Source organism: Pygocentrus nattereri, chromosome 12 (assembly GCF_015220715.1).
Source record: "Pygocentrus nattereri isolate fPygNat1 chromosome 12, fPygNat1.pri, whole genome shotgun sequence".
Taxonomy (NCBI): Eukaryota; Metazoa; Chordata; class Actinopteri; order Characiformes; family Serrasalmidae; genus Pygocentrus; species Pygocentrus nattereri.
The window spans coordinates 39,653,134-39,670,849 of record NC_051222.1 but is presented as its reverse complement, the minus strand read 5'-3'; the positions used below and the strand labels follow the sequence as shown (position 1 = coordinate 39,670,849).

Here is a 17,716-nt window from a genome sequence, read left to right as displayed (position 1 = left end):
CCTAAGAGCTGCCTAATCACTGTAGTAACCACAGAGCAACACTCCCTCAGCAGCCTAGCAACCACCTAAGAGCTGCCTAATCACTGTAGTAACCACAGAGCAACACTCCCTCAGCAGCCTAGCAACCACCTAAGAGCTGCCTAATCACTGTAGTCACCACAGAGCAACACTCCCTCAGCAGCCTAGCAACCACCTAAGAGTTGAATGGCCCCCAAGGTCTCCCGATCTGACCCCCTTAGACTTTTATCTTTGGGGTCATCTGAGGGCAGTTGTCTATGCTGTGAAGATACGAGATGTGCAGCACCTGAAACTACAGATACTGGAAGCCTGTGCTGGCATTCCTTCTGTGGTGTTGCTCTCAGTGTGTGAAGAGCGGGAGAAGAGGCTGCACTGACGATCCAACACAATGGGCAGCACTCTGAACACATTTTATGAGTGGTCAGAAAGAATAAAGTGACGTTAAAACCAAGCACACCACTGTTTTTCTTGTGAAATTCCCAATCAGCTTGATGTGTCACACGACCCTCTTCCCATCGAAAAAACTAAAGTTGGATCCAAAATGTCCGACTTCAAAATGCCACCATGGTTACCACCCATCTTGAAAAGTTTTCCCCCTCCCATAAACTAATGTGCCACTAATGGGAAGTTAATATCACCAACCATTTCCATTTTATTTGGGTGTATCCATATAAATGGCCCACCCTGTGTGTGTGTGTGTGTATATATATATATATATATATATATATAAACACACACACACACACACACACACACACACACACACACACACACACACACCACTGAAACCACTGCTCCAGTTCTGCTTCCTCCCTGGAAGTAAATGTTCCCCATCGACCGACTATAGATGTGATTTTTATTTGTAATCACAGACATCCCAAGTCTCCCGGAAGTTTTTTCGTGATTGGGAAAAAAAGTCTGTGTCGCCTATGTGTGCGTTTGTGTGCGCTCTTGGCCGCTCGTTCTAGATTCCAGGAGATTTTATCTGGCTTGTGGGCATCAGGGAGCCGCTATGTATAATCGTATAATATGCGGGTGACTCCCAGAGCTTCCGGGAGACTTGGGATGTCTGTAATCATCTTTTTCTTTATGATATGCACCAAATCAGGTTTTTTCCTTCAGTTCACAGTATTTGATCTTTCGGGTCTTCATTTCATTCAATATCTATCGTGACGTGATACTAACTTTCACTAGCAGTTCCATGGGAATCACATTATAATGTTATATACAAAATAACTGAGGTAAATTGTCACTATACTTAATACTGATTAGAGCAGCTCTACATAACCTGAAGCTGGTAAGAATTTCTGTACCTGATTAGATTTGAAATGCAGTATTTAATGAATTTTGCAGATAATATTAGTATATACTGTAAAGCCTCACTGACACTGATAAATCCTGTCAGGCTGTTGGCTCTCGGAGCTGATCTGATACATCCTGTCAGGCTGTTGGCTCTTGGAGCTGATCTCATACATCCTTCCAGGCTGTTGGCTCTTGGAGCTGATCTCATACATCCTGTCAGGCTGTTGGCTCTCAGAGCTGATCTGATACATCCTTCCAGGCTGTTGGCTCTCGGAGCTGTGAGGATGTAACTACACGAAAGAGCAAGGCCGATCAGAATGTTACATAATGGAGAGCGTACCAACCACAGAGCTGTTGGCTCTCCGAGCTAATCTGATAAATCCTGTCAGACTGTTGGCTCTCAGAGCTGATCTGATGAAGCCTGTCAGGCTGATGGCTCTTATTATATTTCATAATAATAATAATAATAATAACTATTATTATTAACACTACAATAATAATATTTTTATAAAACCTTGTTTTTACTCTGAATGTTGAGATGATGATTGAATCTGAAAGATGTGTGTGGTTTTGAATGTTAATCTGACCCTTTAAGCCAGAAACACCTTTCACATCTCTAAAACAGACATTAAAGTTATCCTGTGATCCAGAACCGACTTGATTTCTTTATTAAAAAGATGAATCTTAATCTTTTACTAATTATTTGGGTCAGAAACAACTTTGTCACTTAATTTTTCCAAACCTGATTCTATGATAATGTGCTTGATGATCCGATTTAGAATCAGATTCTGATTCTGTGAGCCAGAAACTACTCAGTTTTTGTCTCTCGGAGTCAGAGAAATGGTGAATAGGAGACACTCTGTAGAGCGTGAGGGATTATTTAAAATATTATTTCTGTAAGACTACTATTGTTAGCATCATTATTAATAGATTAGCCTGTTTGTTTTTAAGTTCTTTGTATTTGTTCTGTGTTTTTGTCATAAATTCTCATGTCCAGCACTTTGATCACCTGTTGTTTAAAGTGTACTTTAGTTAAAGAAATTTTACTTGCTTACTTTATTGCTCAGTGCTAGTCCAGGGATTTCTGGAGATTTAGACTGGACAGTGGGCAATAGCTCTCCAGCCCTGTGACTGTTGGAGGGTTTTACAGTCTGATAAACATCTGTCTGGAATCTGTTCTGTTTCCGTTAACAGATGTCTGTTCTACACTCACTGTTTCCAATGACTCCCTGCTGGTGGAGTACGGAGAACCTGTTAAAGTGAACTGCTCCATACCATCCGAACCTTCATCAGTGTACAAGCTGGGCTGGGAGTCTCAGATTTATTCTGACGATACTGTGAATGAGACAAGTTTGGTGTGGACATCGCCCAGTCTGACAAAGTGGGAGGTGAACGGAAGAGAGATGTTCTGTTACCTGTCAGTGCCGAATACAGAACAATGTAAACGGAAGGTCCATCTGACGCTTTACAGTGAGTACAGTGATCCCACCTGCTCAGCTTCCTCAGTACTGCAGCACTGAAAAGCTGAAAGCTGCTTTTCCACTTTCCACTCACTGCCTTACACAGATCCACTCTCTGATCCCAGAGTTTACTGTGGATTTACACTCCGACCACAGAAATGATCACTGGGATACGATTCTAACAGGAGTCACTGCTTTTCATTCATCTGGTTCTCATTTGTTAGAGTGAGAGGCTTTTAACAGTCATTGGCTCTCATTAGTTAGTATGAATACTCCTGTCCACTGATGGTCAGTTCTTTTTCCATGTTCTAGGTAATTAGAGTTTGTCTAGCCAGTTTAGTCTAGCTGGCCTGTTAATGTAATTTTCACTGTAATTTATTATCAATTTTGGTGTCAATCAGGGGAGGATTTTGAGTCTTGGTTCCTGTCAAATTTCCTTCCTCTTCATCTGAGGGAGATTTTCTTTGCACTGTCGTTGTCAACAGCAGTTATTTTAAGCTTTGATCTGGATTCTGTGTAAAGCTGCTCTGTGAAAATGCTTGTTGTAAAAAGTGCTACATAAATAAATCTTTTTTTAATATAATTATAAATTGTTTGTATGTGTTGCCTCTCTCTATTCAGAGCATCCAGACAGTGTGAAGATCAGCTCTGAGTCCAGCGTGTGGTCAGAAGGTCAGATGATGAAGCTGAAGTGTGAGATTGAGAATGTGGGTCCATTACAGAACCTTACTGTGCAGTGGACCAGAGTGGACCAGAACAACAACATGACTGAAATGCCGTATGGAAGTTTCAGAGCTTCTGGAGAGGAGAGGAAGAACGGGAATGTGACGTCCACACTGAATGTCTCAGCCAGCCGTGATGAAGATGGAGTCCAGTATCAGTGTACAGCTCTACTGAAGCTGGAGCAGCTCCAACAACCACAAGTGGGATCATCAGAACGTCTGAAGCTCACAGTGCACTGTGAGTTTATTACACCTGTGAACAGAACTGTGTAGCAGTGCTGTAGTCCAGTGTTGGCCGGTTGACAGACCAAACCATGGACACCATTTGATTCAAATAAAAGCTCAGGTTTATTTATGTTTTCATAAAAGGTTTCATAAAATGTTTACTTATGTTTTCATAAAAGACTCAATTGCAAGATTATGGGATAACGGCTTCAGGGATAGGCTAACATCATGACCTCTTTGATCCCATGTGTCAAACACAAGAACCGGCCCACGAAGGTTTTTCAGTTTTTATAAATATTAGCCCATTTCACAATGTACTGCACTACAGTCCCCATCATGCACTGTAACGCAATGTGCCCCCGACTCTCCTTCCCCAACAACAATCTATGGGGCAGCAGTTACACCTCAGTTCTACACAATTCCACACAATTCCAAGTACAAAATTCTTCTTCTTACCTTCAAGGCTTTACATGGTCTGGCTCCGACATTCCTTTCTGATCTCATTTCTCTATATTGTTCGTCTCGTGCCCTCTGATCTTCTAATTCTGGACTCCTCACAGTTCCCTCAACTAGACTTTCTACCATGGGTGGCAGATCTTTCAGTGCTGCTGCCCCCAAACTCTGGAATTCTCTACCTTCCACTCTTTGTAACTGCTCTTCTCTGTCTTCCTTCAAATCCCCGCTAAAAGCCTTCCTTTTTTCCTGTCTGTAGTCTTAATTTTTTATGATGTAAAGCGTCCTTGGGTTTGTGAAAGGGACTATATAAACTAAACTTATTATTATTATTATTATTATTATTATTATTACCAGTCCTATCATGCACTAGCTTCATTTCAGCTGCAGCTCAAGCAACATAAACACTCAACACTCAGCTCAGCAGCTCAGAAACTGAGCCTGTATTAATGAACTCGTTGCAGGTGTTTAGTTCAAGTAAACAGTCAGGTTTAAAAGATTGAGCTCCTGCTGGCAACAAGAGCTACAGCCACTCACTTTTGTGACTGAAAACTTATCCCCTCACTCAGTACTGCTCTTCTACTGTAACCTCGTAGCCTTGCTGTATGTTCTCTCGTTTCTGTCCTGTTTATTTTATTCCTTTGTTTACAGTGTCTTTATCTTTTATTATCTTTATTTTGCGGTTTCCTCAGGATCTTCTAATGACAGTGTATTTAAAATGTATTGAAACCTAGTCACCATCTGTGTCTAACAGTGTCCTCTATGTTTCTCATCAGACAAGCCCACCATAACACAACTTTCCAACGGTACCATATCGCTAACTCAGGGTGATGAGCTGGTTCTGAACTGTTCAGCTCATGGTAACCCCAGTCCTCAGTACTCCTGGAGCTCACCTAGAAACAAGAACCACACAAACTCCTCCATCTTCATCAACAGCGTCCAGTCAGAGGATCAGGGTCAGTACATCTGCACTGCCAACAACGATGAAGGCTCTGATTCAGTGACTGTGGTGGTTAACGTTGTAGGTGAGTGTGAAGATCATGTAAACGCTGTACATGTAGATCTGATCTGAGAAAGTGAAGCTGATGTTCTGTTCCTTTGTTTCTTTATTAGAGGACTACATGCTGATCATCATTGTCTGTGCTGTGCTTTGCTTGGTGTTGCTGGTAATTGTGGTCTCCTTTTGCTACTGCAAGTATTACCGACACACCCACATGGGCCACTACATCCTGAAGAACCTGACATCACATAGACACAACTGCAACGTGGCCCACAATGACACAGACCAGAGCCAGCTGTAGCTGAAGCTAAGCTACTCATAGCCTCAGACGCTTCGCCAGAGCTGGCTTATGAGGAATCTGGCCACTTCCTATTTCCCCTGTTATATTAAAAACACAACTGCAGAACAGCAGAGGGCGCCCTCGAGGGAGTCGGGGTGAATGGAACTCAAAGGCTAAAAACTAAAAGTTAAAGCAGTTTATAATCTTTTACACAAAACATTCTTTTAATTTTAGACAGCAGACGGAAGTGTTTCACTAAACACCAAAGGAAACTCACCTGTATGTTTCCTTTATCTACAAAAAACAGACACTAACACTACTGCTACTGAGAGCTGATTGGTTAGTGTTACTGCTACTGAGAGCTGATTGGTTAGTGTTACTGCTACTGAGAGCTGATTGGTTAGTGTTACTGCTACTGAGAGCTGATTGGTTAGTGTTACTGCTACTGAGAGCTGATTGGTTAGAGTTACTGCTACTGAGAGCTGATTGGTTAGTGTTACTGCTACTGAGAGCTGATTGGTTAGTGTTACTGCTACTGAGAGCTGATTGGTTAGTGTTACTGCTACTGAGAGCTGATTGGTTAGTGTTACTGCTACTGAGAGCTGATTGGTTAGTGTTACTGCTACTGAGAGCTGATTGGTCAGCATTACTGCTACGGAGTGCTGATTGGTTAGCATTACTGCTACTGAGAGCTGATTGTTTAGCATTACTGCTACTGAGAGCTGATTGGTCGGCGAGCAGAGCAGCTCATTGGCTGTTCACGCTCACTGACATCATGAACATACATGAGGTGCCGTTTTAAATTCCTATAACTCAAGTTTAAAAGCTCTTATAATATAACAGCACTGTTAAAATGTTTTATGCTGTTCAGGAAATTATTGAATTCTTTTATAGTTAAAATGCTTCAGCATTTATAAACTATGATTTTGTTCAAATGCTCCATATCAACCCATTCATTTTGACCCCTAGTGTTTGAGTAACCCAAAAGACAGAGTTGAAAGTCTCCTCTCTACAAGTTCTCTGGCTCCACCTACAGACGTTCTGATAGATACTGTAGGCTAAGACGGCCTCGTCTACCTGTTGAGACTCGCTTTGGCGGTTCAAACCTCAGTCTGGATGCAGTTGCTCTGGTTTACTGTCTGATTTGTTCATCAAGCTAAATGCAGCATTTCCCTGTGGCTACAGAGCCGTAACAAACCACTGGGTCCAGATTGACAATCTGTTCACATATCAAATTAGCTTTGACCTTAAAAAGTAGACTGTTCTTCATGACAGTGATTTAAGAGATTAAAGCTGACCCTGACTCTACTGTATCTAATGCTAACCCTAACTCTACTGTATCGAACGCTAACCCTGACTCTACTGTTTCTGATGCTAATCCTGAATCTAGTGTATCTATTGCTAATGCTGACTCCACTGTATCTAATGCTAACCCTGACTCTACTGCAGGCCTGATAGTTTTCAGGCGCCACACCGGAATTCCGGCGTACCGACGTGTCTGCGAGAAAAAAAAAGGTTCGCCTAGTGCAGGGGTCAGCAACCTTTTTGACTCAGAGAGCCATAAAAGCAAAATAATTGGAAATTTATTTCAGTGAGAGCCACATAATATATTAAAACGACGACGACATCTCACTCTAGCGAACTGGGGGGTGGGGGGGGTGACGACGCCGACATGTCAGTCAAGCGAACCGAAAGTATGTGATATTCCGCCCGAACATTTTTTTAAGTCTCAAAAATAATATACGTTAATTAAATTAATTATTTTCAAAAGCTGAGCCGCATCAGAGGGATCAAAGAGCCGCGGGTTGCCGACCCCTGGCCTCGTGATCTGACCATAGGATCTGACACTTCTCTTGATCTGACATGCGCAGGTTTCACTGTAACCAACACCAAGGCCTAGCCTACTAGCCATTAAGCCAGTCAGAAACAGGGGGGGCGGGACTTGCTTTGACCAAACAAATTGATAGATTCAGTAGGAAATCCCGGGAAATACATGTGCGAATTTTTTTCCACTGTCAACGCGAAACGTATAAACTAAGTATTTAAAATACTTAAAATATTTAAAATAAATGCTGCATAATTTGCTATTACATTTTTAAAAGAAATGAATGTGTCCTTGTTCATGTCATTTAGTCAATGGTTAGGCTACTAATCAATTCCTAGTTTAGGAGTATTGTTATTGCCACCTGCTGACCGTTCTTGGTATGGCTGTAGTATCTAGTCTTCTATGCTATAGAAGCAATAAGGTATGTGACTAGTTAAAAACAGGTATGGATTCCTGAGCAGGCCTGCTAGTCCCAAGAGTTCTGGTAATCTGCACAAGCTTCTGAAATATAGGCTTATATTGGGTTTGTTCATCTCATGTCTGAATGTTGTTCATGTATTTCAACAAATTTCAACACAATCTATCATTGAAGGGACTAATTCAAAAGCAAAAACTCTTTGACAGTAATGAAGATCAGGGTTATAAATAGACGTATATCTGCACCCAGGGGCCAACAAGTTATGTGTTAAGTGTGTCGTATACATAGCACCCCCACCCTGCTCACCTCCCGAGCAGAGAAAAAGTTCAGGCTCAGGAATTTTACCCACTATCACCCCTGCTCTACTGTATGTAATGCTAACCCTGACTCTATTGTATCTAACGCTAACCCTGACTCTATTGTATCTAACGCTAACCCTGACTCTATTGTATCTAACGCTAACCCTGACTCTACTGTATCTAATGCTAACCCTGACTCTACTGTATCTAATGCTAACCCTGACTCTATTGTTTCTAATGCTAACCCTGACTCTATTGTATCTAACGCTAACCCTGACTCTACTGTATCTAATGCTAACCCTGAGTCTATTGTATCTAACGCTAACCCTGACTCCACTGTATCTAATGCTAACCCTGACTCTACTGTATCTAATGCTAACCCTGACTCTACTGTGTCTGATGTGAATCCTGACGCTACTGTATCTGATGTGAATCCTGACTCTACTGTATCTAATGCTATCCCTGACTACTGTATCTGATGTGAATCCTGACTCTACTGTATCTGATGTGAATCCTGACTCTACTGTATCTAATGCTAACCCTGACTCTACTGTATCTAACGCTAACCCTGACTCTACTGTGTCTAATGCTAATCCTGACTCTACTGTATCTAATGCTAACCCTGACTCTACTGTGTCTGATGTGAATCCTGACTCTACTGTATCTGATGTGAATCCTGACTCTACTGTATCTAATGCTATCCCTGACTCTACTGTATCTGATGTGAATCCTGATTCTACTGTATCTGATGTGAATCCTGACTCTACTGTATCTAATGCTAACCCTGACTCTACTGTATCTGATGTGAATCCTGACTCTACTGTATCTGATGCTAACCCTGACTCTACTGTATCTGATGTGAATCCTCTGATTCTCTGAAACTCTGATTCTATGGTATCTAAACTGAGACACTGAAACACACTCATGATGCAGTAACCAAATTTACCCAATAGTTTCTCCACAGAATGCTTGTGCTAGTCCATATTAAATGTGTACAGCTGTCATGTTCCTGCTAATCTAACATACAGTGCACCTTTTCATTACAGGTATTATGTATTCAGAAGTTTTACATTTGTTTAAAATTCTGTTAATAAAGGATCTACTGTGTTGCTTTTCTCTGATCTGTTCTCAGTCAGCATTAATTCTGATGCTACTGTAGTTCATGCTAACCCATGAATCCACTGGAGTTCATGCTAAATCAGGAAACCACTGGACTTCATGGTAAATCAGGAAACTGCTGGACTTCACACTAAATCAGGAAACCGCTGGACTTCATGCTAAATCAGGAAACCACTGGAGTTCACACTGAATCAGGAAACCACTGGAGTTTATACAAAATCAGGAACCCACTGGAGTTCATGCTAAATCAGGAAACCACTGGACTTCACACTAAATCAGGAAACCACTGGAGTTCATGCTAAATCAGGAAACGACTGGAGTTCATGTTAATCCTTTTCTAGACTACTAGATCTGTAGCCCTATATACACATATAGCATGAGACTGATTTTGGATTAGCACACCTTTAAAAAAACAGCTCTGAAAATTCTTTAGATTCATAATAGAATGGCAGTTTGTCTTACAGTGTGATTTCTAAGCATGAAGTTAAGAAATAAACTCTTATTAAAGACATTATTTTGTCAAGCTGTGTCAAGCAATTCATTACATTTGATGAATCTGGTAGTATTGTTCTTTATAAGCTTGAGCTAAACCATGGCCTTAAGTGACCTCCAGTGTATAAAGATCATTTTAATGTTTAACGACCTCTAGTGGATCTTGAAGATCATTACAACTTCTTTAGTGAACTCTAATAGATAAATAAGTCATTACGGCCTATTTTGTGACCAGGTTCCAGGCAAGATAGCAGACCAGGTGGTTGAGCAGTTGTAATCTGCTGCTTGTTAGACCCATATTGTGGAAATATAGCACCAGTCCTCAGAGTTACAGACACTAATCACACAGGAAGGTAAAGAAGTGTGGCTTGGTTGAGAAGTACTGTGAAATGCCCACTGATTCACCGAGAGATAAGATGCCTAGTTGTAAAGCGAATCCTACTGTGGATGCAGCTTTGACGGATCACCATGATTACATGCCAGCGTCCTCACCATCAGGTGGAAAGAGGAAGCCAGCCTCCACACCAACCAAACCCCCTGCCTCTTACCTCAGGAACGAAAAACGATGACGCCTATAACTCTTGTCTGGCTTCCAGGAGCAGTGACACAAATAATGCTAGCATTCTAGCTGCTACCAACTTGCTGACTGCTGTCTTTGGTAAACAGCTAAGAGAAACTCTGACTGAGGCTGATGTCACAAGGTCAGTGGAAATCAGTGCAGCTAAGAGCTTTGGAAAACTAAGTTCTTTATCCAGAGGGGAAGAAGAAGCCAAGAAATAGAGTTGCAGAAGTTGAGCAATAAGATACACTGGAATTTGCAACTTCAAGGTCTGAAGGTCTGATGGGGAAGACACTTGCAATGCCACTGTCAGCATCCTGAGCAAGAAGAGAGAGGCTGGTAAGGATCTTCATGCAGTTTAGTGAGTTGTTTTATCATAGTGATGCGAACAGGTAGACTGTGGTGCTTTATTGTGGAAGTGGGACACAGGAGCAGTGATGCCTCACAGGCAGAGTTTCTGCTTCTTGTTTTGTGCTGTTGGTACATTTTCCTTGTATGTATTCTAGTTTTCTTTTATGTTCATTTCTGATTTAGCTTGTACAGGGAGATTCACTTGAAAGATGCCCTGAATATTGTATAATAACTCTCTTTAGGAAGAATCAATATAAGCAAAACAACGTACAATGAGCTCCTCAGGATATGGAACTTCGAACGAGCCAGGATGCGCCTGCATCGGAGCGATGAGGTAGGTTCCAGACAGCTGCTCTTACATTCTACCTCAACTTCCAGGTGCACCCCATTTGGCGCTATTTCCCCCAGTATGCCTGCTGATATGTTCAGGAACATGGCACGCCGCATTGAAATGTGTCTGGCAGAAAACAGAGATTCACTTCCAGCATCACACGTAATGCAAACGGTGAAACATACGTCAAGGAATGTAGTGTATATTCTGGTTCAGATTTCTTTATATTATTTGGGCCCTCTTTCGAGTTAATTTCCCTGTATTTCCCAAAATGCTGGGGACGGAGAAAGGAAAGGTTTTATGGGACAAAATCAAGGTACAGGGTCAATCAGAGCAAATGATTTTAGTCTAATTTAAGTCAATCAAACATAAAATCCACCAGTTATTTTTTCATGGCTCTACAAAATCTGTGCTTTGAGCACCCCCACTACTCTGAGAATATATCCACTATAAGACCAATGCATTCAGCTTTACAGAAAGCAAACCTGAGAGTCAGCCTCCTACACCTCTCTGCCAGGGCCAGCCTCCTACACCTCTCCGCAAATCAAATTTATTTGTATAGCGCTTTTTACAACGGATGTTGTCACAAAGCAGCTTTACAGAATTTCGGAAAAGACCGTTTTAACAGGACTGTAAGAATGTACAACCCCCCCCCCAGTGGGCAAGCCAGGGGCAACAGTGGTAAGGAAAAACTCCCTCAGAACTGAGGAAGAAACCTTGGGAGGAACCAGGCTCACCAGGGGGGACCCATCCTCCTCTGGTCAAACTACCTACAAGTGATTATACTACTAATATTAATAGCAGTATTATTGGTATTAGGAATAGCTAGGAGTCTATGAGAATATCAGTGTAGGGTGGGCAGCTAGTCCAAGGCAGGTGGTGGCAGCTGGGGCGTGGGCAGCTGGTCTGAAGTGGGTAGCAGGAGGGCTCGGCAGTCGATCGTCCTTCAGTGTCCAGCCGGACATGTGGGCGGTTGTATACTCGGAAAGAAAGCAGGGAGATGGAATTAGTTTTATTCTATCCGTTTGTACATAAACAGGGAATGTGAACATTTCCAGAGTGTGGCTAACGACTCCGGCAGATCTGACTATGACAGGTTAACCTACAGGAGAGAGCCAGAAGGACACAGACACGGCAGCACTCTGAGACAGTCTGGCGTCCCTCCACTCCACCGTCCACAAACTTGAGTGACCACGTGCGAGCAGCGGGACGACGGCACCAGCGTCTCAGTTTACTATAATTCCCTGTGTCCATGGACCCCAGGATCTGCTGCCTTTATCTAAGGAGGAACATTACCTACCAAAAGCTAAACTGAACAAGTGAGTTTCAGCCTAGTCTTAAAGATAGAGACTGTGTCTGAGTCCCGAACAGTTTCTGGAAGATCATTCCAGAGTTTGGGGGCTTTAAAAGAAAAAGCTCTTCCCCCAACTGAAACCTTCTGAATTCTGGGGACTATTAATAAGCCAGCACTCTGGGATCTGAGTGGTCGTGAAGGCTCATAATGAGAAACAAGGTCTTGTAAGTACTCGGGAGCAAGACCATGTAGGGCTTTATAAGTCAATAAAAGGATTTTATAATCAATACGGAATTTAACAGGCAGCCAATGAAGTGATGATAGCACTGGACTAATATGATCAAATTTTCTAGTTTTAGTGAGGACCCTGGCTGCTGCGTTTTGGACTAGTTGGAGTTTGTTTAAATTCCTGCTCGTGCATCCTGACAGTAGTGCGTTACAGTAGTCCAGCCTGGAAGTAATAAAGGCGTGTACTAGTGTTTCTGCATCACGCAGGGACAGGGCATTTCTGATCTTGTCGATGTTGTGAAGATGTAGAAAAGCTGTCCTAGTGATGCCGCCTATGTGTTGATCGAATGATAAATCTGAATCTATTATAACGCAAAGATTTTTTGCTGCTGATCCAGGTGCGGCTGGAAAGTCGGCGAGATTTAAGATTAAATCTGGTGATTTACTTCTTGCTAATTTTGGACCCAGAACTAGAACCTCTGTTTTGTTACTGTTTAATAGGAGGACGTTATGTGACATCCAGCCTTTCACGTCTTTTACACAGTCCTCCATTTTCTTTAACTTGTATTTGTCATCAGGCTTGGCTGATATGTACAGTTGCGTATTGTCTGCATAACAATGAAAGTTTACGCCATGGTTACTTACAACTGTGCCTAAAGGTAACATGTATAGCGTAAATAATAATGGTCCTAATATAGAGCCCTGCGGAATTCCAAATCTCACTTATGAATAATTGGAAGATAAATTGTTTACCCTAACGAACTGATAACGTTCTGATAGGTAAGATCTGAACCATGATAGGGCTGTCCCTGTGACTCCAACCATGTTTTCTAACCTTTCTAGGAGAATATTGTGGTCTACTGTATCGAAAGCTGCGCTGAGGTCAAGTAGCACTAAGAGAGATATGTAGCCTTGATCAGAGGCAAGAAGAAGATCATTAGTTATCTTAACTAGAGCCGTCTCAGTGCTGTGGTGTCGCCTGAATCCAGATTGAAATTTTTCATATATATGGTTCTTGTGTAGATATGAACTAAGTTGTTGGGCCACAGCTTTTTCTAAGATCTTTGATATAAACGATAAGCTAGAAATTAGACAAAACGGTGACATCAAGATTTGGTTTCTTGATCAGGGGTTTGATAACTGTTAGTTTAAAAGCTTTGGGTACATGGCCCAAAGCTAAGGGACGAGTTTAAAATAGTTGAAATATGGTTTATAATAACTGGTAGTACTTATTTGAGTAATTTTGATGGAATTGCATCGAGTATGCAGGTTGTGCAATTTGCAGAAGAGATAATCTTCTCTAGCTCCAGCTGTGGGAGTGGGTAAAAAGTTTCCAGGCTCTTTTCTACAGCTGTGTTTTGTTCTATACCAGCCAAGTCAGATGACAGCCAAGCTGGATTTGAATTTGATACTGTGGGTTGAATTTGTTGTCTAATATTTTCAATTTTCAGTTATATTCAATATTTTCAGTTCAGCACCTGCCTGATTTTTTGTGATTTGGGAAATCACATTAAACAGTATGCTAGGATTACACTTATTATTCTCGATCAGCAAGGCCAGATAAGCTGAGCGAGCTTCAGTGAGGGCATTTCTATCCTCTATAAGGCCATCCTTCCAGAGTGCAACACTTCCAGCTTGGTTTGACGCCATTTCCGCTCTAATTTCTGAACTGTTTGTTTTAAGGTCCGGGTTTTATCGTTGTACCATGGGGCTTTTTCTGCCTTATTCTTTTTATTTTAAGTGGGGCCACATTTTCTAAAGTGGATCGCAAGGTATTTTCTAAATAATCGGGTAGTAAATCTAGTTCCATTGGGTCTGATGCAGTGGAGACTGGGGTTGATAACTCTGGGAGATTTTCTATAAATTATAGGGCGGTAGAAGGTTTTATTGAGCTCTTTGTTGAATAACGAGGGGACGTATATATATTATGGCTATCACTCCTCTTCTCTTGTAGTCAATAAAGAGTTCTTTTACAGATGGCTCAAATGGTGTTTTATTGTGGCTTGTTGTGGATGTTTATTTATATTCTTGATACATCCATGATATCACCTTTACAACTGTGTCGCCTTGCAAATGTGTTCGCTTTGCAAATGTGCCACCGTTGAACTAAGAATGAACATAACATAACGCACAAATTACGACCAGGTATAAAGCAGGAAAATAAATACACAAAAATGACGAAAGGTTAACATAAACATACCTCGCTGGCTGACCTGAGCTTGAGAAGAGAAATGAGAACTTAATGTTCTTATATTGAGACTTCTTAACTTAGCACATGGGTACAACAAGTTACATCACTTTGCACCTCCGAGCTTCTTAATTGACCGGATGGAAACTAACGTAAAGACTTGTTCCTCCCTGTGGATTTTCAAAATAAACATGTATAAATCAAAATAGTGGCAGTAAAAATGGCTAAGATGTAGCTCATATGAAATTAGATAATGGTCGGAGATTGCTGTGGTGTGCGGTAGGATATTAAGCCTGTCTATGTTAAGACCTAGTGTCAAAACTAAATCTAACATATGACTACAGTAGTGTGTAGGCCCTGTTACATTTTGGGTAAAACCAATAGAATTGAAGTAAATGCCTTTTTTAGAGGGTCATCTACCTTCTCAAAAGTGAATTTTAAAATCCCCTACAATTATTACTTTATCGTTGCACACAGCCAGGTTTGCAGCGAAGTCACTAAATTCTTTTATAAATTCAGAGTAGGGCCCTGGTGGCCTGTAAATGTTAAATAATGAAAATGCCTTCTTTCTTGTGACCGGATTTGTAACGTGAATAGAAAGGACCTCAAAGGAAGTGAAAGTGTCACATTGTGTCTGACTGATATCGAGAGTATTTTGGTATATTATACAGACTCCACCTAAACCAGCCATTAGGGGTGTACTTTGTGTACTTCTGGTGCCAGTCCCAAGCCCTGATAAATGGTGAGGGTTGCGTCAGGAAGGGCATCCGGCATAATACTTGTGCCAAAACTATCATGCGGATGACAAATATGATTGCCATACCGGATCGGTCGAGGCCCGGGTTAACAACGACCGCCTCCGGTGCTGTTGACAGCAGGGTGCCGGTGGAAATTGGACTACTGTAGGTCGAAGACCATCAAAGAGGAGAGGAGGAAGGCGGGTTAGAAGGCAGCGAGAGAGAAGGAAAGGCAGGAGTGTGGAGGTTAGAGTAGGGACTCTGAACATAGGGACAATGACTGGTAAAGGCAGAGAGCTTGTAGACATGATGGAGAGAAGGAAGGTAGATATTCTGTGTGTCCAGGAGACCAGATGGAAACTAAGCAAGGCCAGGAACATTGGAGGTGGATTCAAACTGTTCTATCATTGTGTAGAGAGGAAGAGAAATGGAGTAGGGATAATCCTAAAGGAACAGCTTGTGAAAAGTGTTCTGGATGTAAAGAAAGTGTCAGACAGGATCATGAGCCTGAAGTTGGAGGTTGATGGTGTAATTTTGAATGTGGTCAGTTCATATGCACCACAGGTTGGTTGTCAGTTGGTTGTCAGAGGAGAAAGAGGAATTTTGGAGTAAGATGGATGAAGTGGTAGATGGTGTCCCTAGAGAGGAGAAATTGGTGATTGGTGCAGACTTCAATGGACATGTTGGTGAAGGGAACAGAGGGGATGAAGAGGTGCTGGGTATGTATGGTGTGAAAGACAGAAATGCGGAAGGTCAGATGATTGTAGATTTTGCAAAGAGAATGGAAATGGCTGTGGTGAACACGTATTTTCAGAAGAGGGAAGAACACGGGGTGACATACAAGAGTGAAGGGAGGTGCACACAGGTGGATTATATCCTTAGCAGGAGATACCACCTAAAGGAGATTGGAGATTGTAAAGTGGTGCCAGGGGAAAGTATAGCAAGGCAGCATAGGGTGGTTGTCTGTAGAATGAGATTAGAAACAAAGAAGAGGAAGAGAGTGAAGACAGAGCCAAAGATTAGATGGTGGAAGCTGAAGGAGGAGGATGGTTGCAGGCAGTTCAGGGAAAAATTGCAACAGGAAGGAAAGTTGGTGGTGGAATGAGGAAGTCCAGGAGAGTATTCAGAAGAAGAAGGCAGCTAAGAAAAAGTGGGATAACCAGAGAGATGAAGGAAGTAGGCAGGAGTACTGTGAGGCTAGTCACATAGTGATGCCACCATTCTTTTCACTATTCAAGGAGATTTTATTGTCATTCCACCTCATGTACCATGTGATGCGAATGACAATAAAATCTCCTTGAATAGTGAAAAGAATGGTGGCAAAGGCAAAGGCTCAGGCCTATGATGAGCTGTATGAGAGGCTGGACAGTAAAGGAGTAAAGGACTTGTATCGTTTGGCTAAACAGAGAGAAAGAGCTGGAAAGGATGTACAGCATGTTAGGCTGATAAAGGATAGAGAGGGAAATGCACTAGTGAGTGAACAGAGAGTTTTGAGTAGGTGGAAGGAGTATTTTGAAGAACTAATGAATGAGGAAAACAAGAGAGAGGAGGACAACGGGGGTGAGATAGTGGATCAGAAAGTGCAGAGAATTAGTAAGGTGGAAGTGAAGGCAGCTTTTAAAAGGATGAAGAATGGAAAGGCAGTTGGTCCAGATGACATACCTGGAGAAGACAGTGGATTTTTTTAACCAGGTTGTTTAACAAAATCCTGGAGAGTGAGAGGATGCCTGATGAGTGGAGAAGCAGTGAACTGGTCCCCATTTTTAAGAACAAGGGTGATGTGCAGAGCTGCAGTAACTACAGAGGTAAAAAGTTGATGAGCCACACCATGAAGGTATGGGAAAGAGTTGAAGCAAGGCTAAGGCGACAGGTCCAGATCAGTGAGCAGCAGTTTGGTTTCATGCCCAGAAAGAGTACCACAGATGCAATTTTTGCATTGAGAGTGTTGGTAGAGAAGTACAGAGGCAGGCAAAGACCCTACACTGCCTTCTAGCTATCGCCCAATTTCACTCATAAACGTAGATCTTAAAATTATTTGCAAAGTCCTTGCCAGAAAATTAGAGGAAATCACTCCACTTATAGTACATCCTGACCAGACAGGTTTTATCAAGGGTAGACAATGAGCCAATAACACACGCAGACTAGTAAACATAATAGATTACTGCACAATTAACAAATTAGAAACAACCATTGTACCTTTAGACGCAGAAAAGGCATTTGATCGGGTAAACTGGAAATATTTATTAGCAGTCCTACACAAATTCGGATTTGGTTCAACCTTCACAAACTGGATCAAAACCTTACATAGCTCTCCTAGTGCACGTGTTAGGACAAACGATATCACTTCACAAAGCTTCACTCTGCAGAGGGGCACAAGGCAGGGCTGCCCACTATCACCCTCACTTTTCGTTATCT

At 41.9% G+C, this 17,716-nt stretch overlaps 1 protein-coding gene across 6 annotated transcripts in view; it reads left to right on the top strand.

Moving 5' to 3' along the window:
- Window positions 1-5,847, top strand: part of LOC108415687 (immunoglobulin superfamily member 10-like) — a 28,412-nt gene extending 22,565 nt beyond the window's left edge. For all 6 annotated transcript variants that reach the window (XM_017688737.2, XM_037543684.1, XM_037543682.1 and 3 more), the window contains 4 exons: window positions 2,515-2,790; window positions 3,402-3,740; window positions 4,957-5,205; window positions 5,294-5,847. In XM_017688737.2, the coding sequence (XP_017544226.2) occupies window positions 2,515-2,790; window positions 3,402-3,740; window positions 4,957-5,205; window positions 5,294-5,481 (1,052 nt within the window). In that variant the 3' untranslated portion in view covers window positions 5,482-5,847. The remainder of the gene's footprint in view (window positions 1-2,514; window positions 2,791-3,401; window positions 3,741-4,956; window positions 5,206-5,293) is intronic.
- Window positions 5,848-17,716: the final 11,869 nt, after the last annotated feature.